Source organism: Vombatus ursinus, unplaced genomic scaffold (genome assembly GCF_900497805.2).
Source record: "Vombatus ursinus unplaced genomic scaffold, bare-nosed wombat genome assembly UNPS02014786.1, whole genome shotgun sequence".
Lineage (NCBI taxonomy): Eukaryota > Metazoa > Chordata > Mammalia > Diprotodontia > Vombatidae > Vombatus > Vombatus ursinus.
The window spans coordinates 32,244,899-32,272,534 of record NW_020954564.1 but is presented as its reverse complement, the minus strand read 5'-3'; the positions used below and the strand labels follow the sequence as shown (position 1 = coordinate 32,272,534).

At 38.6% G+C, this 27,636-nt stretch overlaps 1 protein-coding gene across 1 annotated transcript in view; it reads left to right on the top strand.

Annotated features, from left to right (window-relative positions):
- Positions 1 to 424: 424 nt before the first annotated feature.
- The window catches only part of KIF3B (kinesin family member 3B), a 37,445-nt gene continuing 10,233 nt past the window's right edge, over positions 425 to 27,636 (top strand). The window contains exons 1-5 of the mRNA XM_027867714.1: positions 425 to 481; positions 22,092 to 23,565; positions 25,109 to 25,210; positions 25,574 to 25,696; positions 25,782 to 25,900. Of these exons, the coding sequence (XP_027723515.1) occupies positions 22,159 to 23,565; positions 25,109 to 25,210; positions 25,574 to 25,696; positions 25,782 to 25,900 (1,751 nt within the window). The 5' untranslated portion in view covers positions 425 to 481; positions 22,092 to 22,158. The remainder of the gene's footprint in view (positions 482 to 22,091; positions 23,566 to 25,108; positions 25,211 to 25,573; positions 25,697 to 25,781; positions 25,901 to 27,636) is intronic.

Sequence of the window (27,636 nt, the reverse complement as noted above, 5' to 3'; positions counted from 1 at the left end):
TCTATCTCCCGGGGCGGGGCGCTGGGGGTGGTTCGGATTATTTCCCGCAGAATTAACGCAGTGTGGGGAGAGGAAGGGGGGGGAGGAGGAGAATAGGGAAGGGGGAAGAGGAGAAGGATGAGGAAGGGGAGGAGGAGGCATTAGAAAGGGGAGGGGGAGGAGGTCATTCTCCCTAAGCCATAGGAGGGGTAATCGAGGCCCCGCCAGGCAGACGAGCCCCGGCTCCCTTGCCCCGCGCCTGGGCGTGCGCCCAGCCTTGTCCACGGCCGGCGACCAATAAAGTTGGTTGAAATCGCAGCGGGAGCCGATAGCTCGTTGCTAAGGAAGTGGGCCGAGGAGCCGGGTTGCTAAGGAAGTGCGCCGCCGCCGTCTCTCCCCATCCGGGGCAGCGGGGAATGGCTGAGGCCAGCGACCGGCCGCCGCCGCTGTCACATCCGCCGCTTGGTCCGGCCCCGGCCCCGGCCCCGGGCTCCGGCCGCAGGTGAGTCAGTCCCCTGGAGGCCTCTCCCGGGCCCCGCGGCCTCGGCCTGCCTTTCTCCTGGGCAGGCCCCAGTGCCGCCGCCCCGAGGAACCTCCCTCAGGACCGGGGAGCGGGAGGAGGCGCCGAGCATCCATTCCGGAGGAGACTGCCCGGTCCTGTCTGTCCCCGAGGCGGGGAAAAGCCGACAGGGACCCACCCGTGACGGGGAGCCCTGCCCGCAGCCGGACCGCTCTCCGAGGCCAGGCGCTTAGAGCCAGAGCCGGCCTGGCAGGGAGGGCAGGGCAGGGGGGCCCGCCGGGGAGCCGGGGTGGGGTGGGGGCGGCTGTGGTGTAGAGGGAGCTGTCCAGGCGGGGATGGAAGCCAGAGAGAGTGAGTGAGTGAGTGAGTGTGTGTGTGTGTGTGTGTGTGTGTGTGTCTGTCTGTCTGTCTGTCTGTCTGTCTGTCTGTCTGTCTACCACTTGCCTGGTCATAATGGTGGGATCTGCGGGTCCCTTAGCTAATGTGGGACCTTGGCATCCCCTAGATGTTCAGGAGAAAAGAAGATACAGTCACGTGGTGAGAGCCCTGGCTAGAAGAGGACTTGGCAGGGTTCTAGATTTGGTTCTCTTTTCTATCAGCTTTCTGACCTTGGGAGCCTTGGTTTTCCCATCTACAAAATGGGTAGAACAGTACCAGTCCTCACAGGGTAAACAGTTGCTGCAACAGCACATATAAATGCAAGGGATTGTGGAAAAGAAGATACTGCAGAGGCAGGGGCCAGTATGGATGATGATATATGTTCACTGCAGAGAAGGGTAATGCCTTGTGGCGAGAAGACAGAGTGGTAACCATCTTGAAATGGTTAGCATTTTAACGGTTTTTTTTTCCTTAGAATGAATTAGTATCTGATATTTCCCCAGTATGTCTGAGGGTGAATTAAAATCAGTACCACATAGCCCTTCTCTAAAGGATCCTGTGGTAAAAAGTATGCTGTATTTGGAATGAGGGGAACTGGGTTTGAAACCTATGCCTAGCACATTAACTATATGACATTAGACAAAGTCATTTAACCTCTCAGAGCCTCACTTTTCTCATTTTTAAAATGGAGATAATACTGTGCTGATTATGTTACATACCTTAACAAGCTATTATTGGGAAAACACTTATTAAGCCTTAAAAGTGTTACAGAAATAGATATTATTTCCATCAGTACTTGTGCTTAGTGTTTATTGGAAGACTTGGATTATATATCAGGCCCTCCTATTAATTGCCTACATATAAAAATAAAAATGTATGCTTACAAGGTTTCCTTGTAATCATGATAACTGACATTTACATAGCATTTTAAGGTCTGCAAAATGTTTTACAGGCACTATCTCATTTGATCTTCACAGCAACTCTGCAAAGTAAGTATTATCTCTATCTTACAGAAGAGAAAAGACTCAGGAAAGTTAAGTGGCTTTCTTGTGGGTCATGTGGCTCTTAAGTGTCAAAGGCAGGATTCAGATTCAGGTCTTCTGATTACAGGTCCAGTATTCTTTCCATTATATTGCACTGCCTCCTTGGGGAAGGTGCTTCTTTCTGAATTTCCCTACTTGTAAAATGACATGTATGATGGTTTTCCTGAAATCATCTAATGTGACTACAGATTGGGGGAATAATATCTATTTAGGCAGCAGCTCATGTGAAAAACAAACACTAGGGTTTTGAGTTGACTGCAAGTTCAGTGTGAACCAGCAGTGTGATCGGTTAGCCAAAAAAAACAATTCGATCTTGGGCTGTAGTAACAAAAGTATAGTCGCCAAACTGAAGGAGGTAGATGATGGTGACAGTGTCTAGTGTCAAAACTACTTCTGAAATAGAAAGTAAGTTTCTTGAGAGCAGTGACTACCACTATTCATCTTTGTATTCCTAATGCCCTACACAATGCATGGGTCAGAACAAGTGTTTAATGTTTGTTGAATTAGAATATTGTGTTCAGTTCTGGGGATCACATTTTATGTGGGACATTGGCAAACTGAGCATGTCTAGAGAAAGATGACCAAGATAATGGAGAGGGGAGGTGTCTTAAAATGATGTAATATGAGGAATGTTTAAGAATCTAGAGGTGGTGAACTTTGAGAAAGGAAAGCTTAAGGAATACATATTACTATCTTCAATTATAAGAAGGGCTGTCATGTGAAAGAGCAATTGGATTTATTATGCTTATTCTCAGCAGAATTATTATTAGCAGGTGGAAATTATAGGAAGGCAGATTTAGGTTTAATATGAGAAGATCTTCCTAATAACTAGTGCCTACCTTGGGAAATAGAACTCCTCATGGCAGGAGATATTCAAGCAGAGCCTAATTGACTTCACACTAGAGATGAAAGGATTTTTGAAAGGATTCATGCTTCAGTAGAAGTAGGACTAGATGACCTCTCTGATCCCTTTGAATTCTGGGATTCAATGAAATATTATCCTTTTTAGTTTATAATGAGAAAATTCTGAATTGGACTGAGTAATAATGGATTAAAGTCTTTTACATGGAGCTTAGGGAGGAAATGCTGGTTACTACTGTTGAGCACCCTGCCCTTCTGCGGAGAGGCAGATGATCTCTGTCTGTTACTATTGGAGTCATTGCTTTGACCCTGGGTTTTTGGCATCATGACTATTAAAAGGAGACTGCCAGACCTAGGAGAGAGAGAAAGGGAAGAGAGATGAATCAGTGGTGACACTTACAAACAGCCTATCTTTCCCTGCCAAAATGGTTCTATCCTAGTCTTCCCAATGGTATTTCTAAGGTTTCATAGCTTTTATCTTAGGAATTCCCTGAAAAGTTGGTGTGGTCAGCCAAAATTCCTAGAAGATACTTTAAGAAAGTCTGATCTTTCTATCCATAACCTCAAATCATTTTAGTATAGTCCACACATGTAATTGTATATAGGGTGTATATTATGTGGCTGAAGGCCTTTCTCTTTCTTTCTTTGATAATTCACTTCAAATACTGATTTTGAAAAGTGACATTTTAAATAAGTTAATAAAGAACTATTTGGGGTGTGTGTGTGGGAATTCTTTAGCATTGCTGGTGACGTTGGAGTGGTGGTAAACGAGAGAATAGGATATCCATTTTGGGACAGGGCCAACTGTTCCTAGTTTGATGCTCTGAAATGTTGGTGATTTCATTAATATGGATATTCCCCCAATCATTGTAGACCCATGCCTTAATGCAGGGTTTCTTAACCTTGGCCCATAAAATTGTTTTCCAAATATTTTGACAACTAGATTTTAAAATAATTGATTTTCTTTGTGATCCCTGTGTTTTATTTTATGCATCTACAAACATTATTGTTATAAGGAGTCCATAGGCTTCACCAGACTGCCAAAGGGGGTCCAGGACACAAAAATGGTTAAGAACTCCTGCTCATTGTTGGTACTTCATGACTTGCTGTTGTCAAAAAAAAATTCATCATTTTATGATTAGCTTCCTGAGATTGAGTCTTTCAACACTTATGACAGAGACACACAGCTTATTGCTTTTCTAACTTGGTAAGACCTTCTAGAACTTGTGTTCTCTGGCATAGCCTTTGACAAATTTTGTATCCATACTTCCCTCCAGTGCCTAGCACAGTTTTCTGAACATTATTGACAATAAGACTATCCAGGGGTGGAGAGCCAACAACCTCGAAGCCATATGTGGCCCTTTAGGTCCTCAAGTTCGGCCCTTTGACTGAATCTAAACTTCATAGAACAAATCCCCCTAATAAAAGGATTTGTTCTATGAAACTTGGACTCAGTCAAAAGGCTGCATGCAAGGACCTAGAAGGCTACATGTGGCCTGGAGGCTGCAGGTTCCCCACCCCTGGAGTATACCACTCTCCTTATATATATGATTGTTTTTGTTGCTGTTGAGTTGTGTCTAACTCTTTGTGACCCTGTGGACCATAGCACAGCAGACCCTTCTGTTCTCCACTATTTCCTGAAGTCTGTCCAAACTCATGTTTGTTACTTCCGTGACACTATCTATCCATCCTCTGTGGTCCCCTTCTCCTTTTGCCTTCAATTTTCCCCAGCATCAGGGTCTTTTCTAGTGAATCTTGTCTTATTATGTAGCCAAAATATTTAAGCTTCAGCTTCAGTGTTTGTCCTTTCAGTGAATAGTCAGAGTTAATATATACTCTATATATTATAATATATACTATAGTATATATAGTATAATATATACTGTAATAAATATAAGATGTTATTATATAAATTACTCATAAATCCTTTTTTTCATTGGGGTGATATTTGTTATCTTGATATTGTAACATCAAAACTGTCATTAAGCACCAAAGCCTTATCACTGTCAATGGCTGATTATGCAATTGTAAGCAAATTATTTATCCTCTTAGTCCCTCAGTTTTTCCCATATGTCCAGTGCAGTTATTGCTGTTAATCTTGACCTATATGTCATACATTAACAGAATGTTTCCAACTCTTTCATTTAAAAATATCTTATTTTAAAGATAAACTTTATTGATATCTTTTGTCTCCACATTGTAGTTGTTTCCCATCCCACTTCAACCTCTCCAGATGAATTCGTTGTTGTGACAAAGGAAAACAAGCAAAAACATCCACAAAGATCATGGCTGATAGTATAGACAATAATCTGCCCTAGTAGTCCCTTATCACCCTTTCTTGGGGGAGGAGGCATGTTTAATTATCTCTTTTCCAGGACCTTCACTGCCAACTTTTTTATTTTTAAAGATAAAGAAATTGAGGCCTAGAGAAATTAAGTAACTATTGAATGGCACATAGCTAGTAATAGGTAGCAAATCCGGAACTTGAGGTTTTTTTACTCCAAGTCTTGTGATCTTTTCACTATGCCCAGAGTCTTAGGACAGTTGACCAGTTGTACTTGTTTTAGTGAACTGCAGATCCCAAAAAGGTGCTACATTAGAAAGTTCTGCTTTGGGGATTAGTTTTATTCATAGTTCTGTCACTAACTGGGCTTGTAACTTGGATACACTTTACCCTTTCTGAGCTTCACTTCCGTCATATATCACTTTTTGATTATCTCTAAGATCCCTTTTAGCTCTTTGATTCTGTGACCATGAATGTTGAATTATTTTCAGACATATCATTTGGTTTACCTGGTAGGTAGATAGTTTGGTATAGTAGAAAGATCATTCATTGAATTTAGAGTCAGTAAACCAAGGTTTAACTCCTAACTCTGGTACCTAAATGATGTTGGGATCTCTGAATCTTTTTCCTCATAGGTGTAATGAGGATGATAAACCTGGCTACCTTACATAGTTGTTGAATTCATGTATTCAAGTGCTTTGTAAACCTTCAAGCACTGTAGAAATGTGAATTATGATGATGATGATGATGATGATTGTTAAAAGATCTTCAATGTGAATAGGGTGGCATTTTCTTCATTAGTGACTTCATTCTCTCTTCCTAGACTTTCTTGGGTGAGGCTAATAAAGCATATTTTCTTGGCAGTTAGAGTGTGTTCTAATCAGTTTAGCTCATCTCCATTGCACATCTGCACTGCTACTTTAAATTTGTTTTTTTTAAGTCTCCCACTCTGATTGCAATACTGTATCCGTCTTTACTTTGTTAAACCAATTTGGAAAAAGTTAATGATAGTGTTCTGTATTTAGACATGTGCATGTTGGCTTATTTTAAATGAGTCAATGGTACTAGACAGTGGATGAGGGAGGGGGAGTTGGAGGAAGAGAATTTGGAACTGAAAATAAAATTGAATTTAAAAAAAGAATGTTAAAAAACTCAAACCAAAACAAAAAACATGGTTATGATTTTGTCTTTCAAATAGAAAGAGGAAAGTCTTTTCTTATGAAATAAATAGAATTTGTGTTGGAACACTGACTTTTAAATGACAGAAGTTAAATAGTACAGTGACAAAGTAAAGGAGATTCATGATAGTTGGAGACTTGATAATAATGATAGTTAACATTTTAAGTAGTGCTTTAAGGGTGCAGAGAGCTTTATATCCCTTATTTCATTTGATTCTCACTTTACACCTTTGAGATACTGTAGGTAGGATAGGTATTAGCTTCTTCATTTCATAGATGGGAAAATTGTTCAAAGTCACAGAACTGATTAGTAAATAGAGTAGTCAGAATTAGACCTAAGGATAGTGACTTGGGAATACTAGACAGTAGGATACTTAGTTTTGATGGGCTTCATTTCAGGGAAGTTTTAAAAAAGATATATTGCTCCCATTTGAGGTAAATCCTGAGATAATGAAATGCCAATTTATCATAATTTTGTGTATGGATGTGTCTGTATGTATGTATACGTGTGTATATATGTGTGTGTGTGTGTATGTGTTTGAAAATTCTACACTACCTTTTTTAGAGCTACTAACTAGTTTATTGAAAGAATGGAGTATGTAAAGCAACTAATTTTGGCAAATCATTTCTCTTTAAGAAAACTTGTTTAATTAATGCATATTAATAAACATTATATTTTAAATTATAATGGTTCACATTTTTGTATAGTGATTTATAGTTTATAAAATGCTTTGGGGTGTTATAACAAGGAGGAAGGCAGAATCTGAAAAAAATGTTCTAAGTTAGTTTGAGGTTTCAGGATTATCCTTATTAGAGAGGTATCTTGATATAGTATACTAGGAATGAGAAGACCTGAATTTTTTAGTTTAGTCTTAACTCTGTTGTTGACAAACTGGAATTTGGGACAAATCATTTAATATCTTTGGATCTCTTTCTTCTGTTATGTGAGGGGAATAAACTTGTATTGGAGGAGATGACCTCAAAAATCTTTTCAAGCTAATATTTTGTGCTCTATTTTCTTTTCTTTTCTTTTTTAGGCAGTTGGGGTTAAGTGACTTGCCCAGGGTCACACAGCTAGTAAGTGTCAAGTGTTTGGTCTGAGGTCGGATTTGAACTCAGGTCCTCCTGACTTGAGGGTGGATGCTCTATCCACTGCGCCACCTAGCTGCCCCTTGTGCTGTATTTTCCAAGGTCCCTTCCAGCTCTAACATTGTTTTCTAACATTCTGTTTTCTACACTTCTTTCTAGCTCTGACATTCTGTGATTCAAAGGATCATTTATTACTCATTATATGTCTGAATGCCAACTGTGTGCAGGGTGCTATATAAATAAAGATGTAGATGCAGCTCCAGACTCAGTTGATTTGTAATCAAGTAAAATGAAATGGCATTGGTCAGAGAAGAATTTTTGTTAAGAAGGTAAATATCTATCTTTCCATTCCCTCTCAGGGCTGATGTGTTAGAAAGAGAAGCATATGTCATTGCTATATGAGTGACTTTCTCAGTGTAGTTGATCAGTACAGGGAGTGAGAGCCTGGGCCAACACCAGTTTTGAATCAGAGGTTTTCTCTAGCCATTCATTTTTTATGAATGTACAATATTTCAAAAATAGATACAAAAGAGGATTTCTTTTTGTTTCCAAATAAATGCTTTCATTGTTTGCTTGTTCATTCAATCAAATGAAGTGAGCTATTTGGATTCAGGGCAGGCTTTTAGCTGGTTATATTTTTGTTAATGACCTTTAGAAGTTTCCTCCAGGAGAAATATCATGCCTTCTCAACATCTGCTTACTTAAGCTTTAATACTATTGATTGTATTGGGGACTAAAAATCTATATTATAAGGATCTTTCTTGCTCAAATATTCTGTGTTCTAAGGAAGTGAGAATCTGGGTTGAATCCCTTCTATAAGATTATTTATTCAACATTCATTCATTCAATACACATTTATCAAATACCCTTTCTTTATAGAACACTGTTCTTGCCTCTGAGAAGATAGAGACATGGCCTTTGCCTTTAATGAGTCCCTCTCTCCCAAATAAATCAAGCTTGGTTTAAAACTTGGAGAAGATAGTTTCATTACTTGTTCTATGAAGTCTGCTATCCCTCAATCTTTTTGGAGTAGCAACAACCAGGTTATTGTTTGCAAGATTTTATAAAATTCATGTTAGAATTTTAGAGATAGAAGAACCTTTGTTACCACTTAAGCCAACCTTCTAATTGTGTAGCTGGGGAAACTGAGCTGGAGACGTAGAGTGATTTGGCCAAGGTCACACTGAATTAATGATCCAAGACTAGAAGCCAGGTCTCCCATTTCTCAGACTATTTTTATTTTCCCATTATACCACACTGCTTCCTCTCCTCAAAGTTTTCATATGGCAATCATACATACACAAATAAAAGTGAATTACTGTTTATTTTATATTGAGAATTTCTTGGCAAATTTTAAACTCACCAGAGACCACAGTGTACATAGAAGCAGGACTGGGAATTATTGTTCAAGTTCAGCACAAGCATCATAAACAAGAAGGAAAAACACATAATATTTAGGAACAATTGTGAAATACAGTAATGATGTTAGTGATCCAAGTGGACCTAGAGTAGAAACAAGAGCTCCCCTTGAGAATACCCTGTGAGGCCTAGGAGGAGCTAACTTGGGCCTTATTAATAGGTAGTTGTTTTATCTTTATGCCTGAATGTTGCAATATTTTCAGACTGTACTCATTGGATGTCTTATAACCTACGGTTTAAGCCAGGTTTCAGAAACTGCAAACTTGACCTCTCACTCACACCATTGGCAAGCAGTTATGTGGGAGAGTAATTCAAAAGTACGTTAAGCTCTGGGGTTGTGGATGTATAGTATACACTCTGTACTTTTCTAGATTTTTCTTTCATGCTGAGCTATTAGTTGTGAACTGCAAAATTTCCTTAATAAAATTGTCACAAAACTGTTAAATCAAAGGGTCATTTGTCTTTCAGAATCAAGTCCACACTTGTTCTGTAATTTTTTGAGGAAAAGCTATAAGGGAACTAGTCATTTTAACAAATATTTATTAAGTACCTTTTATGTGTTCTCCATTTGATAAATGGTCAAATGATATGAACAGGCAGATTTAAGAGGAAGAAATCAAAGCTATCAATAATCATATAAAATGCTCTAAATCTCTTTAGAGAAATTCAAATGAAAACAACTAGGTACCATCTCACACCCATCAGATTGGCTGAGATGACAGAACAGGAAAATGACAAATGCTAGAGGGGATATGGGAAAATAGGTACACTAAAGCACTGTTGGTGGACCTGTGAACTAGTCCTGTTATTCTGGAGAATAATTTAGAATTCTGCTCAGCAGGCTATAAAAATATGCATTTAACCTTGCAATACCTCTACCAGGTTTATATTCCAAGGAGATCAAGAAAAAGGAAAAGGCCCCATATGTACAAAAATATTTATAGCAGCTTTTTTTTGTGGTGGCAACAAGCTGGAAACTGAGGGGATGCCCATAATATGGGGGATGGCTGAACAAATTATGGTATATGAGTGTGATTGAATACTATCATGCTGAAAGAAATGGAGGAGTATAAGAAAAACCTGAGAAGACTTATATGAACTGATGCAAAGTGAAGTGAGCAGAATGGGGAGAACAGTTTACACAGTAGCAGCAATATTGTAGTAATCAATTGTGAAAGACTTAATAACTCTTGATTTATACAATGTTCTACCACAACTCCAAAGGACTCATGATGTAAAATGCTCTTTGCCTCCAGATAGAAAACTGATGGCTTCAAAGTGCAGATTGAAGCATTTTTCCCCTTTCTGTATTTTCCTTGTTTGTTTGTTTTGGAACATGGATAATATAGAAATGTGTTTTGCATGTCTTCATATGTTTCCTTTCCAATGGGTTGGGGAGGGGCTGAAGGGGAGGAAGAGAACTTGGAACTGAAAATTAAAATAAAAAAAATTTTTAAGTATCCATGAGGTGCAAGGTTAGGATACATTATGATTATAATGAGGTCATAGAGTTCAGTCCCCTCATTTTACAGATGAGGAAATTGATGCCCAGGATCACACAGTTCACATTCTAAGGATCTGAATTAATCTTCCTGTCTCCAAACTCAGGACTCTCTATACATTACCTCCCTCACCTAGCTGAGTCTACCCTCAAAATGCTTACAGGCCAATGGAGGCATGGGGGGAGGGCAGAGAGGAGGGGGAGAGAAATTTATGCAAATCATTATAATACAAATTAGAAAATATGTGCCTAGGAGAGATCTAGAGTGCTTTGGGAGACCTGAGGAGGGAGATGTCACTTATAGATGATGGGGATAAGGAAAGACTTCATTGATATTAGGTGGTGCCTAAGCTGGGCCTTGTAAGAAGGTAAGAATTTCAACTGGTAAAGATAGTTCAGTGAGGGGAGGGCAGATCCATTCCTTGGTGTGGCAGACAATATGGAGGTGGGAAATGTATGTTATTTAGTTGGATATCATAGTTCGAATATGGAATATATGAAGAGGGATAAGGAGAAGTAAATGCTTCCTTTTCCATGAGGCCTTCTATGATGTACTCTGGTCAATATTGACCTTCCCCCAGGATCTCACATAGCACTTTGTTTTAAAATTCTACAATGCTATGTATTAGAATTATCTGTATTTTTGTATGGTCATCCTGCTGGATTGTAAGCTTTATGACACAAACTATATTTTAGAAAACTCTGTTTCTCTTCTGGTGTGCTCTGCCCAAAATAGGCCTGTATTTGATAAATGAGTAAATAAGAGCTGAAAATGTAGTTTCAACTAAGTTGTGGAAAGCCCAGATCCTGACTAAAAAGTTTATATTTCGTTTGGTAAAAAATGAAGGACCATTGATGGTTTTTGAGCACTGGAATGACAAGGATCAGCTACATTAGGCAGCAAGTACATGATATATTATTAGAAAGGAGAAATTGGGGAGATTAGTTTGGAAAGGTGTTGCCATAGTTTGAGAGTAACCTTAGGGGAGGTATTTTTAATCTAGTGATATGAACTTATTAAAAGATTTTACAGTAAAATTGGATAAATAATTTAATAATAATTTTAATAAAGTTTTGATAAATTTTTATAACTATATTTCATTTTAATCATATATTATTTTTATGATAATTTATTTTCTTTGTAAGATCTTATATATTTTGTTATGTCTTTAAAAAAGCATTATTCTGAGAAGGAATCTATAGGTTTTGCCAGGCTGCGATTGGGGTTTCTGACAAAATAAAAGGTCAATAACCTCTGATCTAAGGTATTATATTCATTTGTAAAACAGAGTTTAGTGGTTCAATATGACTGAGTTAAAAATATTTACTTATTTCCAACTGATTTTGTCAGCTTACATGCTGAACAGGAGCAAGAGTGGAGGCTGGGAAAACATTTTCTTCTTACATTGACTATATACTCTGTGGGTGTTAGCATCAGAATGACTGAAGTTCCAGTGGGGAGGTAATTTAGGCTGATGATGACAACCTGTGGAGGATTTTTTGCTTTGTTTATTTCCTGGCAGTGGTATGAGACCTTTTAAAGATTTAGCACACTGTAATTAGACCTAACAGAAGAAGCAAGAATGTCATAAAGTAAGGGAGAGAGAACATCAAGAACCCTTTTAGGAAACCTATCCTTTGAGGATAACCAAGAGAAAGTGGTGGCAGGAAGTTGTTTGTTGATCTTGAAATATGTCAGTAGCATAAGACTAATTTAGTCTTACCCAGTGATTTTAGAAAAGAATTGAATTTGTGACTGACTTTAAAGTTGAGACTATTCAGGGAGCTATGTACATTGGGAATTCTTTCGTGCTTATTAATCAGGCATCGTGTGTCCCAGCATGTCTGTATAACCTGTCCCTAAGGTATTCCAGTGTGTGTAGGTCCTGTCTCCAATAGAATTGTCCTCCTAAGAATTGTCAGAAAAGTGCCAGCTTTGTCACTCATAATCCATGTAGGATCATAGATCAGCAGCCTAGAGATGGTTGGGACCATCAGTCTAACCAGCCACATTCTTCCCCTCTTATCTTAGAGAAGAGGAAATTGAGGTGTAGGGAGGTTATGACTTGTTCAAGGTTACACAAGGAGTAAACATTGAAAGTGGGATTTGAATCTAGTTTCTCAGACCTTAGACCCTTCCCACTGTATTACACTGCCTTCCTCATGCGACCTTGGATAATTCATTGTACTTCCTCGAGCCTCTGTTTTCTCCGAAGTAAAATGGAGATGATAATTTTTTTTTTTGGGTGAGGCAGTTAGGGTTAAGTGACTTGCCCAGAGTCACACAGCTAGTAAGTATTATGTGTCTGCGACCGAATTTGAACTCAGGTCTTCCTGACTCCAGGGCTGGTGCTGTATCCACTATGTCACCTAGCTTCACCAGAATGATAATATTTAACATGATATATCTGTCTCTGAGTTGTTGTGAGTGTAGTACATTACATACCTTAAATTAGTACTTATGTAAATTTGAATTGTTCTTAATGTCTACCTCAAAGTGTTGAAAGGATTACAGGGGATAGTAGATATAAATAAAACTCTTTGTAACCATAAAGTAATATAGGAGTCTGAGTTACTGATAGTAACATTCTTTTTAAAAAACTTTTAATTTTACTTTTCTTTTTCATTTTCGTTTTTTTTTTTAAGGATAGGCAATGGGGTTAAGTGACTTGGCCAGGGTCACACAGCTAGTAAGTGTTCTGTGTCTGAGGCCGCATTTGAACTCAGGTCCTCCTGAATCCAGGGCCGGTACTCTATCCACTGTGCCACCTAGCTGCCCTAATTTTACTTTTAAAAAATTAGTGAGCATTAATGTTTTTCTCTCTCCTTGAATACAGTCTCCCTTAGGAAAAAATAAACAAAATCCTTGTAACAAATATGCATGGTTGAGCAAAACAAATTCCCACATTGACCTTGTTCAAAAATATATTTCATTCCAGATCTTGAGTTTATCATCAGGCATCCAGAATCATGGATGGTGATGGCATTGATAAGAGATCTTAAGTCTTTCAAATTTGTTTGTCTTTATAATGTTGTATAAATTGTTTTACTGGTTCTGTCATTCACTGTCAGTTCATAAGAGTTTTCCCAGGTTTGTCTGAATCATCTCTTTCATCATTTTTTATATTATTCCAACATATTAATATACCATAATTTGTACAGTTATTCACCAATTGATAAGCATCCTCTTAGTTTCCACATCTTCGCCATTACAAAAAGAGCTGCTGTAAATATTTTTATACATATGGATCCTTTTCTTTTTTCTTTGATCTTTTTGGAAGATATAGTTCTGGTAGTGATATCACTGCATCAAAGGACATATATATATATATGTGTGTGTGTATACACATCTGTGTGTGTGTGTATATATATGTGTGTATATATACACATGCACGTATATATACATATATATATATTTATGCATACATACATACACATACCTACACACAGAGTATAATAACTTTGGGGGCATAGTTCCAAATTGCTTTCTGGAATGACTAAGCCAATTTACAGTTCCATCAACAGTGCATTAATGGGTTTCTTTTCCACAGTCCCTCCAACATTTGTAATTTTCCTTTTTTGTCATCTTTGCCCCCCTTCCTAACTTTCCTATTACTGTTGAGGGTACCACCATCCTCCTAGTCACCCAGGCTTGAAATATAGGTGTTATCCTTGACTCTTCACTCTCTTTCCCCCTCTGCTCCTCATATCCAATCTGTTGTCAAGTGCTATAAATTCTATCTTCATAACATCTCTGGTATATATTCCTTTCTCTCTTCTTACACTACTACCATCCTGGTACAGACTCTTATCACCTCATACCAACCTTTTGGTTGGTCTTCCTGTCTTAAGTTTCTCTCCACTCCCATCTATCCTACACTCAGCCGTCAAATTGATCTTCCTAGAATGCAGGACCATGTCACCCCTGTCCCCCTTTCAGTACATTTCCATGACTCCTTATCTCCAGGATCAATATAAAATTCTGTCTGCTATTCAAAGGCCTTTGTAACCTGGTTCCCTCCTATCTTTCCAGTCTTCTTATACCTTATCTCCTTTTCCTCAGGGTACTCTTTGATCAGTGACAGGACTCCTTGCAGTTCTTGCACAAGACATTCCATTTCTCAACTCCTGTCATTTTCATTGGCTGTTCATTATGCCTGGAATTCTCTCCCTCCTCCTCTCCCTCACCTGGTCTCCCTGGTTTCCTTCAAGGTTTGGCTACAATCCTACTTTCTGCAAGAAGCCCTTTTTGATCCCTCTTAGTGCTAATGACTTCCCTCTGTTAGTCATCTCTAGTTTATCCTTATATGTTATCTTGTTTATACATAGTTGTTTGCCTGTTGACTCCACCATTAGACTGTGAACTCCTTGAGTTTCAATATATTGTCCCCCTTTCATTGTATCTCTAGCCAGTTTCTGACATATAGCAAGTACTTAATAAATGCTTGTTGACTAATTGATGGGTACAAAATGGTACCTTAATTTTCATTTCTCTATTATTAATGATTTGGGGTATTTTTCATAGGGCCATTGATAGTTTGGATTTCTTCCTTTGAAAACTGCCTGTACATATCTTTTGACCGTTTCTTAATTGGGGAATGGCTCTTATTTTTATAAATTTGAATCAGTTCTTTACATATCCTGAAAATGATATCTTTATCAGAGAAACTTGCTACAAAGATTTTCCTCTCTTGTTAACTGTTTCCCTTCTAATATTAGCTGCATTGATTTTGTTTGTACAAATAAAACTTATTCATTCATCTTTTATGATGGGAAGTGCATTCTCATATTTCTTCTTAGAGGGAAAGCTTGGTCAGTTTTGGTTTCTGTTCTTTCATTTTTTCATATTGCTATTGATAGCTTGAATTTCTTTGAAAATTGCCTGTTCATCATGATTAATGTGGGACTATGTTTAATATGATTGTATATGTATAGCCTATATCAGATTGCACACTATCTTGAGAAAGAGGGAAGGAAGAGAGGAGAGGAGGGAGGGGAAAATTTAGAACTCAAAATCTTATAAAAGTGAATGTTGAAAACTAAAAATAAATTAATTAATTAAAGAAAAAGAAAATTGTGTGTTCATGTCCTGTGACCATTTATTAAATGGGAATTGGCTATTTTTATAAATTTGAATTGGTTCCTTATATATCTTGGAAATGAGACTTGATCATAATAATTTGCCATTAAAGTCCTCCTCTGATGCCTCTTTGTGGTATGGAGGCAACATTGATTCTCAGAGTTGTTCGTTCTCTTGCTGGTTCTGCCGTTTTCATTAGTGTCTGCTTTGTGCAGAGGACTGTTAGGCACTAAAGGAGATATAAAGTTTAGATAAAATATGATTTTTGTCTTCATAGAGCATATGGCCCATTAGAGGTTAAAGACATCAAGACAGCTATGTATTCTAACATGATAAGTACATTAGAGAATTTCAGATATAAAATGCTAGATAAAGTCCCAGGAAGGGAAATCATTATTAATTAGGGAGGAGCATTTGAAGTGACCTTTCTCTGTCCTTCTAATCTTGCCCTTTTAGGGAAGCTGTCATACTACATGTCTATACAGCTTGGTGCCTCATTGGCTAGCCCCCAGCTTCTTCTTGTAGGTAGCATCAAAGATACCTGAATGAGAACTAGCCCTCTCCCTACAAAACTGATGGCACTTGCCTGCTTTGGTGAGCTGCTGTGATACAGAGAAGAGAGAACAATTGTTGCTCCTCTTTTCCCTTTCCTTTTCTTACCATGACTTGAAGACCATTACATTCAAGGCTTGGTGAATTATACCCATATCTATTTTTTTTCCTCTGCTTCTCTATGTCCTTAGGTGTTACATTTTAGGTCTTGGCCCTTCCCTTCTGTGATTTAGAATATAACTCAGCCTATTTCTTATGCATGACCAGGCAGACTGATTCTTTCGTGAACCTCCCTTTATATTGACAGATTGCTAAAATAGACAGGTCCAGAAACAGACTAGAGATAGCATAGGACTTGGAAACAGTTCTTAGTTTCAAACCTTGGCCTTGCTACTTAATCCCTATTATTCCTTTGAGCAAGTAACTTGACCCTTTCTGGGCCTTATTTTCCTCATCTGAAATTGAAGGCGTTGGATTAATGTTTACTAAGGGGCCCTTCCAACTCTAAATACTGTGGTCCTTTGATTGAGTGTATGTGATCTGAGGACCAGCTTTAATTTGAAAGAGGTATACCACTGAAGGTATGGTAATAAAGTGATTAACTTTTGGTCAGAAGATCATTAATGAATGGAAAAGCATTTGTTAAGCATTTATTATATGCTTCTACAGCACTCTACTAAGTGCTGGGGATACAAATAGAAAAATAAACTCACTTCATGACAGATGCAATGGATTAATATGGAGAATGAGACACACATTTTTGGATATGGCCAACATGGAAATTTGTTTTGCTTGACTATATTTATTTATTAGAAATGTTTTTGGCTTTTTTTTTATTGCAGGACTGGGAGTAGTGGAAGGGAGAAAAAATAAATGCTTTATAATTGAAAAAATACTTTAAAAAAAAAGAAAAGCAAGCTATCCTTGCTCTTTAGGAGTTCATATTCTAATGAGGGTGATAATACATGAAACATAATAGCTGCAAGTCACATGGAAAGACTCCATGGTTCTCTGGGCACATGAGCAAATCAGATGGTAATGTATCTCATTTAATGTCATTTCTACTAAATCATAGCCATTTCTGATGTATTATGTGACAGTGCCCTTTCTTTTTGGGGAGTTCAGTAGTGTTGGCTACTGGTGAGGCAGGGGCTCCAGCATCTGCAGAAGCAGTTGCAAGACTGAATTTCCGTAAGTGTTGCTTCTTGGAATGATAGCTGTAGGGGTTGCGCTAGAAGTCAGACCTGTGTTGGGGGTGGGGTGCTACCACTCCTGGGGCTCTTGTGTTTACATGATAGCAGTTGGTCAGTAGTTCATGCTGGGGAGGAAGATAGTCCCTTTTCCACAGTATTTGCTTCCCTCTCTGATGGCTACGTGGATTTAGCTGAAAGCAAGGCTAGTAGTTTGGGAGGCATTGTTATTTCCAAGGCTTTTGGGTTCAGGGACCTGAGCTATTTCCATTTGAGTTTGAGGTGATGACAGTAGTTTGATTTGCCTGGCACGTGCTCCCTTTCTTCTCACTCTTGGATGCCTTGCTGCTTCATCACCATGTGCACTGGTGCAAAGGGAGAATTGTCACGGACATAATCACAGATCTATGAAGCATTGTAATATTATTAATACTTCAAGGACTTCATCAGTGTGGAGACTTTTTCCACCAATACAGGCTGTAGCCCTCTATGACTTAGATGTGCCATAACCAAAAAACTTCTCTTTTTCTTCTCTTCCTCATCACGACTGACATATACTGCCTTTAAATTTTGCAAAAGACTTTATGCCTTATCTCAGACTCTTTCTAGTTTGGTAGAATCTACTAGAGCGTGTGCTCTGATGTCGTAACCTTTGAGAATCCAAAAGCTTCTCTGCCTCAGTAGACATGAGAAGAACTTTAATGGAGGGTTAATGATGAAGATAAATATAATATACAGTAGAATATTTCCTTTGTGTTTCAGTATTTGGAGAGTTTTAAAAATCTGCTTGATAGCTGCTGGTTTCAGTAGAAATGACTGGATGTTAAGGCCAGCTTATTAAATAAAAATTGAATAAAACTTTGGACAGATAAGTCTTTCTTAAGGTGCCTTGATTTTGCAGAAGGGCTACCATGTTGACTTCTCTTTCTTCTTTTCCTCTCTCTAGCTCATTTGTTTCCATGATATAATCTTTGACCTTCTCACAGCAGGCTCAGAAGGCTGAGCTGGAAGCATTCAGTCTGTGATGGGTTCATGCAGTTTTTCTAAAATGAAAAGATACAAATAGATAAGGACAATGCTTTTTTAATTTCCATGTACCATGAAATGGAAATGAAATTTGGTAATCAAAGAGAATATTTTAAAAGTCTGGATTGTTTATTTCCAAGTGCACATTCTAAAATAATGTCAAATAATGAATGAGCAGAAGTAGAGAGGCTGCTTACTAGTTGTGTATCTTGCAGGTCATCCCATTGCTCTGGGCCTTGGTTTCTTATCTCTGACTTGAAGGGGCAGGACTATATAGTTTTTAAGGTCCCTCTTGGCTCCCAAATTCCATGATAGGAACTATGTTTTGAGCCACTTCTTGATACTGAGTATTACATGAATATGTCAGATTATATATCCCCATATTCCAGTGGCAGCCTGGAAGGGATACACGACTGGGAGTCACAAATGTTGGTACTGTCCCTTATCACTAGTTCTGTACCTTTGGGCAAGTCATGCATCTCCCTGAGTCTTTGTATCCTTATCTGCATAATAATCCACACATTTCCTACCTCATAGGGTTTTTGTGATGAAAATGCTTTGCACAACTATTTTGAGTTAGTCAGCACACATTTACTAAATGCCTACAACATAACAGGTACTGTGCTAAGGTAATTTCACAAGGAAAGAACTAGCAATAAGGGGGACTGGGAAAGGCCTCTTAATAGAAGGTGAGATTTTGAGCTTAATCTTGAAGGCAGCCAGGGAAACAAGGAAGCAGTCATTCACAGGAGAGGGAGATCTTATGGTACAAGGGCTCTTTTGAGATGATGGTTCACTTATGAGAGAGACTCACCCCTTGGGACCAGTCTACCCAGCTTGGGAAATTGACATGATTGTTGTATCAATTTTGTTTGTTGCAATGGGGGAAACTTTCATCTTGTTCCTTGATCTCCCTGTGTTGCACTAGATTTTTATTAAAGGCATATGTCCAAACATACTGTAATCAAGTAACCAAAAAAAAAAAGGGGGGGGGGGAAGGAATCCAGGGAAGCAACGAAGCAGAGACAATAAGGAAGAACACTCTAAGCATGAAAGACAGCCAATAAAAATGCTCAGAGTTCAGAGATGGAATGTCATATGTGAGGAATAACAAGAAGGCCTATGCTGCTGGATCATAGAGTCCAAAGAAGGGAGTAAAAGGTAAAAAGAGTGGAAAGGTAGGAAGGGACCATGCTGTAGTAAAGGACTTTAAAAGTCAAACAGAGAATTTTATATTTGATTCATAGGTAATGTGGAGTCACTGAGTTTATCCAGTAAGGGAATGATATGATTAGGCCTATGCTTTAAAGATCACTTTGGCAGTTGAGAGGAAAATGGCCCAGAGTTGGAAGAGACTTGAGGCTGGGAGACCAATCAGCACACTATTGAAGGTGGGAATCAACAAGATTTGGCAACAGATTATATATGGGGTGAGTCTGAGTGAGGAACCAAGGATGACACCTTAACAGCAATAGGGAGATTGGGAAGACAAGAGAGTTTGAGGGAAAAGATAAGGAGTTCTCTTCTGGACAAGTTTAGTATGAGATATCTGTGAAATATCCAGTCTGAGGTATCTAATAGACAGTTGCTAATGTGAGACTGGAAATCAGAAGAAAGGGTAGGGCTGGATAAATAGATCTGGGAATCATAGAGATGATAGTTGGGCTCATAGAAGATGATGAAATCATCAAGTGAGATAGGATAGAAGGATTAGGATGGAGTCTTGGGGGACACCCACAGTTAGTGGGCATGATCTGGAAGAAGATCCAGCAAAGGAGACTGAGAAGGAATGGCCAGACAGGTAGGAGGACAGCCAGGAGACAACAGTGTTATGAAAACTTAGGAAAGAGAATTCAGAAGAGGGTAATCAACAGTGTCAAAGGCTGAAGAGAGGACAAGAAGGATAAGGACTGAGAAAAATCCAATAAATTTCGCAATTAAATCATAGCTAACTTTTGAGAGAATAGTTTCAGTTGAATGATATAAGGTCTAAAGCCAGACTGCAGAGGTGTTAGAAGAGAGTGACAGAAGCAGAAGCACTGATTGTAGATGTTTTTATTTTTGAGTTTATCCATGAAATAAGGAGACATACAGGGTGATAGCTAATAGAGATGGTTGGATCAATTGAGGGATTTTTAAGGATAGAGGGGATACATGGGTGTGGATGTATATAACAGGGAAGCAGTTGGTAGACAAGGAGAGATTTAAGATTAGGAAAGGTGGGATTCATAGAAGAATTAATCTTTTTTTTTAAGAAGAATTAATTAAAAAAAAGAATTAATCTACTGGAGAATAAGTGATGGGATAAGGTCAAGGGTATATGTGGAGGAGTTTGTCTTGGCAGGCAGAAGGCTACCTCTTTATATGAGACAGGAGTGAAGAAGATAGTGTCAGAAGATATCTTAGGGATATGAGATGAGAAGGAGGGGAAAAGAGAGGGCTCTTGGTAAATAACCTAAATTTTTTGGTGAAATGTGAGACAAAGTTTTCAACTGAGAGGGTGCAGGGAGAAGGGGATGTTATAGGAAATTTGAAGGTGGATAAAAAAGTTTGGAGAAGCTGCTGTGGTGAGGATAGTGAATTGATTAGGGAGATGTAAAAGGATTGCCTTACTACTATGAGGGCCCAGTTGAGATTAAGCAAGATTTATTTGTAGTGGATCCAGGTAGCATGGTTTCATGATTTTCTCCAACTTTATGAAGCAGTTCATGAATAGGGGTGAGAACAGGAGATGGTGGGAGGAGTAATCCAAGGTTGGGGCTTGGCTATAATCATGCAAAACAAATTCCTGCATTAGTCTTGTCCAAAAAAAAAAAAAAAGGAAAAGAAAAAGAACACATACTTTGCTCTGCACTCTGAGTCCTTCACTTCTCTAGCATGTTTTATCATGAGTCTTTTGGAACTGTGATTGGTCATTGTGTTGATCAAAATTCCTAAGTTTCGGAGTTGATTGTCCTTATAATATTGTTGTTATTGTATAAATTGTTTTTCTGGCTCTATTTACTTCACTCTGCATCAGTTCATACAAGTCTTCTCAGGTTTCTTTGATACCATCCTCTTCATAATTTCTTATAGCACAATAGTATTCCATCATAGTAATATACCATAACTTGTTCCATTCCTCAGTTGATGGACATCTTAGTTTCCAATTCTTTTTTACCACAAAGAGAGATTGTTATAAATATTTTTGTACATATGGAGTCCTTTTCCATTGATCTCTTTGGGGTTTAGATCTAGTAGTGGCATCAGTAGGTCAAAGGGCATGCACAATGTAATAGCTTTTTGGGCATAGTTGCTTTCCAGAGTGTCTGGATCAGTTCACAGCCTCATTAGCAGTAAGCATCACCTTTTACCTGAAGCCTTTCCTAATTCTCTCAACTGCTGGTGCCCTTTCTCCCAAACTACTTTGTACTCCTTTATGCTTATTTTTATTGATTATATTTATTTGGTATATACTGGTGTATGTATATGTCTCTCATATTAAAATGTAAACTCATTGGGAGTAGGGATTGTTTCAGTAATTCTATTTGTGTCTCTAGCACTTAGTATTGGCTTTGTCACATGGTAGGAACTTAACAAATATTTGTTGATTGATTGACGAGTAATGTTGGTAAAAAAAAAAAGAGCATGGTGTAGTTGAAAGTGAACTGTACTTGGAGTGAGGAGACCTGGTTTTGAATCTCAGCTCTAACACTTAACTAACTGTATGAATATGAGTAAATTTTCTATCCTTTCTAGGTCTCAGTTTCCTCATCTTTTACCTACCTCACAGGATTATAAGGAAAGTACTTTGCAAACTTAATAAAGTAAATGTGTTGTTATAATATTTTTCGTTGAAGATAGTTAAGAGCCTAGGGGTGAAAACATGTGGAGTTCTATAGATATTAAATTTAATTTACAGTGAATTTGTGAGGTGAAAAATTATAAGGTTTGTGACATGCAATAACCTATTGAAATTGCAACTTAAGAACGGTTTTCTTTTTTTTCCTAGGATTTTAGCATCCTGAGCTATTTTGGATCAGCACTCATTAAAATTCATCCCATACTGACCTGTCACCATGTCTAAGTTGAAGAGCTCAGAGTCGGTCAGGGTGGTGGTACGATGTCGTCCTATGAATGGCAAAGAAAAGGCTGCTTCATATGATAAAGTTGTTGACGTGGATGTGAAGCTAGGGCAGGTGTCAGTCAAGAATCCCAGGGGAACAGCCCATGAGATGCCCAAGACTTTTACCTTTGATGCTGTCTATGACTGGAATTCCAAGCAGTTTGAGCTTTATGATGAGACTTTCAGACCTCTTGTAGACTCTGTCCTTCAGGGTTTCAATGGAACCATCTTTGCTTATGGGCAAACAGGGACTGGGAAAACCTATACGATGGAAGGGGTTCGTGGTGACCCTGAGAAACGAGGTGTCATCCCTAACTCCTTTGATCATATCTTTACTCACATTTCTAGATCCCAGAATCAGCAGTACCTTGTCAGGGCCTCTTACCTAGAAATATACCAAGAAGAAATTCGAGATCTGCTGTCAAAGGATCAGACAAAAAGGCTTGAACTAAAAGAGAGGCCAGACACTGGTGTTTATGTGAAGGATCTGTCTTCCTTTGTTACAAAGAGTGTCAAGGAAATAGAACATGTCATGAATGTAGGAAATCAAAACCGTTCAGTTGGTGCTACCAACATGAATGAACACAGTTCTCGATCTCATGCCATCTTTGTTATCACTATTGAGTGCAGTGAAGTAGGGCTTGATGGAGAAAATCATATCCGTGTGGGGAAGCTGAATTTAGTAGATCTTGCAGGCAGTGAACGCCAAGCCAAGACGGGAGCTCAAGGGGAAAGGTTGAAGGAAGCCACCAAGATTAACCTATCCCTTTCAGCTTTGGGTAATGTCATATCAGCACTTGTAGATGGCAAAAGTACTCATATTCCATATCGGGACTCAAAACTTACCAGGCTCTTACAAGACTCTCTAGGTGGCAATGCTAAAACTGTGATGGTGGCCAATGTTGGGCCTGCCTCTTATAATGTAGAAGAAACCCTCACCACATTGAGATATGCCAACCGTGCCAAAAATATTAAGAATAAGCCAAGAGTTAATGAGGATCCTAAAGATGCCCTCCTCCGAGAATTTCAAGAAGAGATTGCTCGGCTTAAGGCCCAGCTAGAAAAACGTTCCATTGGCAAAAGAAAAAAGAGGGAAAAACACCAAGAGGGGGTTGGAGGCAGAGAGGAAGAAGAGGAAGAGGAAGAGGGAGAAGGTGAAGAAGGTGAGGATGAAGGTGAGGATAAAGGTGACTACTGGAGGGAGCAGCAAGAGAAACTGGAGATTGAAAAGAAGGCCATTGTAGAGGATCACACCTTGGTAGCTGAAGACAAGATGAGATTATTAAAGGAGAAGGAGAAAAAGATGGAGGATCTGAGGAGGGAGAAAGATGCTGCAGAAATGCTGGGTGCCAAGATCAAGGTCCGGTACTGTCCCAAAGGACTTTTTCCATAGCTTTCTCTGTTTGGTTTAGGCAAATATAGTTTGAATACATCCTGCCCTGGTCCCCCCAAAAGAGGCAGGAGTGGCAGAAAATAACATTATCTTACAAGATTTTAGGAAAGGGGATATGGACCAGAGGTTTAAAAACAAATTTGCTTTAGGAAAGGGGTACATGGCCTTGATTAAGAATGCAGATTCAAAAGACGATGCATATATATGTATGGAAAGAGACCTGGGTTCTAGTCCTGGCTTTGTCACTAATTTATTTGTGTGACCTTAGGTAAGTTACTTAATCAATAAGTGCCTCCATTTCCTCACCTAGAAATAAAAGGTCAAGTTAGTCTAAGTGGTCTTTAAAGGTCCCTGTCTAGCTCTAAATTTTTGTGATTTTAAATTTAACATGGAAACCTGAATTTATGAAACAGCTAAATTCGGGGAAGAAAGATTATTGGCTTTACAAAGGAATTCTCTAAAGGATGTCTTTAAATAATATTCTCAGCATTTGAAATCTGATTTGATTTTAATAATTTTGGTTTCCATACAATTTTTCAGTAACACATGTTATCCAGAGCAAGGAGCACTTGTGATGACTTGCGATTGATGGTTCATTTACAACTGTAGGCAGATGGTGTGAGAGCTCTAAGCTGTTGTACACACAACACATGCCTCTCTTAACTCTAGGTCACTGCCAGATTGATCCTGTAATTTAGTGAATAGAGTGTGAAAGCCTCTCCCTTACCCTACTGAGGTCACAATGATGGTACAAATTTCTAAAATGAAGACTGAAGAAAAACACTGGCTTGCAAAAAAAAAAAAAAGAAAGAAAGAAAGAAAAGAAAGAAAGTAACAAAGAAAGGGAAAATATTGACTGTAAAACTTAAGATGCTAGGAAACATTTCACCAAAGAGTTAAGTAATTGGCTGTAATTAAAATATACATCTGATACAATGTATGACTCATTCTTGGTTTTTGAGACCTTCTCACTGTTTATAGTTGCGCTGTGATTCAGGGACACAGCAGGTAGTGAAGAAGGAAGTGGCTTCCCTAGCTGATATTAAAAAAAGAAAAAAGGCCCCAAACACTTGAGTCTCACATACACACCATTAGCTTGTAAGTCAACAACCCCTCCTTCCTCCAGCCCTTATTACCAAAGTAAAGGACTGAGCCTGTGCCTTTCTCACACTTGTTGGGGTGGTTGTGATGGAAAGGGGACTGAAGACATAATATAATATACCCCAAGCCTCCATCCCTTAGGGCTGGCCCAGTACCTTGTGCTGCTTAGGGATGAGGGCCAGGCAGTAACCATAATAGATACACTGGTAACATAAAAGCAGGCACCATTTATCAACTAATTTTTGTATCTTCCTCTGCATCTAGCTCTCTATATAGATGGTACTTAATAAACAATTGTTGAAGTGAATTGAATTGAAGAGATTTCAATAGAATATATGAGGGGAAGAATGTTTTTCTCAGGTAGACCACTTGTAGGACTAATCTGCCTTATCTTCTATTTCCCTTTCAGGCCATGGAAAGTAAGCTGCTTGTTGGAGGGAAAAATATAGTTGACCATACCAATGAACAACAAAAAATACTTGAGCAGAAGCGACAGGAAATTGCAGAGCAAGTAATTACAAATTTGAAAAAAAATAGTTATTAAAAAAATTTATTTCTTGGTTTGAAACATATAGCAAACATCTCTTATATGGTACTCTTCCAGAGGAAATTAAAATTAGAAGTATGTGACTTGTTTGTTATAAGGGTTTTGTTTTTATTTTTATTTTCCAGTAGAGAAAGATGAGAGGGAGAAAGAATAAATGCCTATTAATTGAAAAAAAAGTTTTTAAGTATACTTTTCCTTTGGTTTGACTTGCTTTCTGGATATTTACATCAAGAGATATAAGATGTATTGTTCTTGTAATCTTCAGCAGAATTCTATAAGTAAAACCATTTTCTAGAGTAAAACTGGTCTTTTTGTGTTATTTCTTAGAAACGTCGGGAACGTGAAATTCAACAACAGATGGAAAGTCGGGATGAAGAAACACTAGAGCTGAAGGAGACTTATAGCTCTTTACAACAAGAAGTGGACATTAAGACCAAGAAACTCAAAAAGGTTGAGAGAAAACTAGAAAAGTCTGAAATTTTGCAAGCATGAGAGAATCGTTCTTTTTGACTTTGACTTGTCTTTTTGGTTCCAGTTGTTTTCTAAGCTCCAGGCTGTAAAGGCAGAAATACATGACCTTCAAGAAGAGCACATCAAGGAGCGTCAGGAACTGGAACAGACTCAAAATGAACTTACCAGAGAATTGAAACTCAAGTAAGTTTGTAACACCGCAAGAGACCCCAAGTTACAGGAAGGAGGTGGGACAGCTGGGCTGTATTGAAAATAACATTGAGTTTTGAGTCAGAAAAACCTGAATTCGAATCTTGGCTCATTTACTTATCTAGGTGGATCCTCATCCAGGTCTCACCTACTAATGTGGGTGTCTTATAGGGCTCTATCCTGGACCCTCTTCTCTTTCTATACTGTTTCCCTAATGATCGTATTAGTTGTCTTGGTTTTAATTATCATCTCTATGGTGAAGCTTTTCAAATCTATCAATGCAGTCCAACCTTTTTGCTGACCTCCAGTTTTAAATCTCCAACTGCCTTTCAGATGACTCGAATCTCTAAGTGGATCTTAAATTCAACATATCCAAAACTGAACTTGTTATCTTTCCCCATAAACTCTCTCCCTTCCAAACTTCTTTATTACTGTAGAGGACATCACCATCCTACAGGTTCCCCAGGCTCATAAAACCTAAGTGTCATCCTTAACTCATCACTATCTCTCCCCTTTCCTCCCACCCCCCACATCCGATTTGTTGCCAAGGCCTATTGCTTCACTTTTGCAGCATTCTAATACAACCCGTTCTCTACTCTGATACTGCAGCCACCCTGGTGCAGGCCCTTATCACCTCATGCCTAGGCAATAGCCTGCTGGTGAGTCCATCCATCATTCAGCTACTAAAGTGATTTTCTTAAAGTGCTAGTCTAATTATGTCACCCCCTCTACTCAATAAACTCCCAATTATCTCCAGGATCAGATATGTAATCCTGTTTTGGGCTCTATTCAAAGCTCTTCATAACCTAGCCCCCCTTACCTTTCCAGTCTTCTTAGACCTAACACTCACCAGTGACACTGATCTCTTTGCTCTTCTGTGAACAAGACACTCCATCTCTAGTTGCCAGGCATTTTCTCTGGCTGTCTCCCCCCCTCCCCCGCCCCCCCTTGCCTAGAATTTTCTCCATCCTCATCTCCATCTCCTGGCTTCCTTGCCTTCAAATTCCAGCTAAACTCTTACCTTCTACAGGAAGCTTTTACCAATCCCTCTTAATTCTAGTGCCTTCTCACTGTTAATTATTTCCTATTTGTCCTCTGTACAGCTTCTTTGTACATTTTTGTTTGCTTGTTGTCTCCCCCATTAGACTGTGAGCACCTTGAGGGCAGAGACTGTCTTTTGCCTTTGTTTCATATCACTCAGTTTAGTCTGGTACAGAGTAGGTGCTTAATAAACGCTTATTGATTATTGACAGATTGTGGACCCTCAAGAAAGTCACTTTACTTTCTCTGATCTTCAATTTCCTTATCTACGTACATATTGCGAATAATACCTACATTCCTTATCTCACTGGGTTGTTGAAGGGATTACATTAAATAACATGTAAAAAGCTATTGAACTGTCATTGTTACTAGTATCTAGGAATTAGTAGTTCTATTTCCTGAATGTTAATAAGGAAGACAGTCTAAGTGTTATTAGCAACATTTTAGAGTGGTGAGAACTAAGGCTCTGAGAGGTTATCACTTCCTGAAAGTCACACAGCCATTGAGAAGTTGGCAGGGCTTATGCAACTCTTGAGTCCAAATTCATGCTTCAGAGGGAACTAGACTAGATGAACTCTAAGGTCTTTTCAAACTTCATTACTCTTTGCAGCCAGATTGAGGTAGTAGTAGTAGTGGTAGAAATAGTAGTAGTAGTAGTAGTAGTAGTAGTAGTAGTAGTAGTAGTAGTA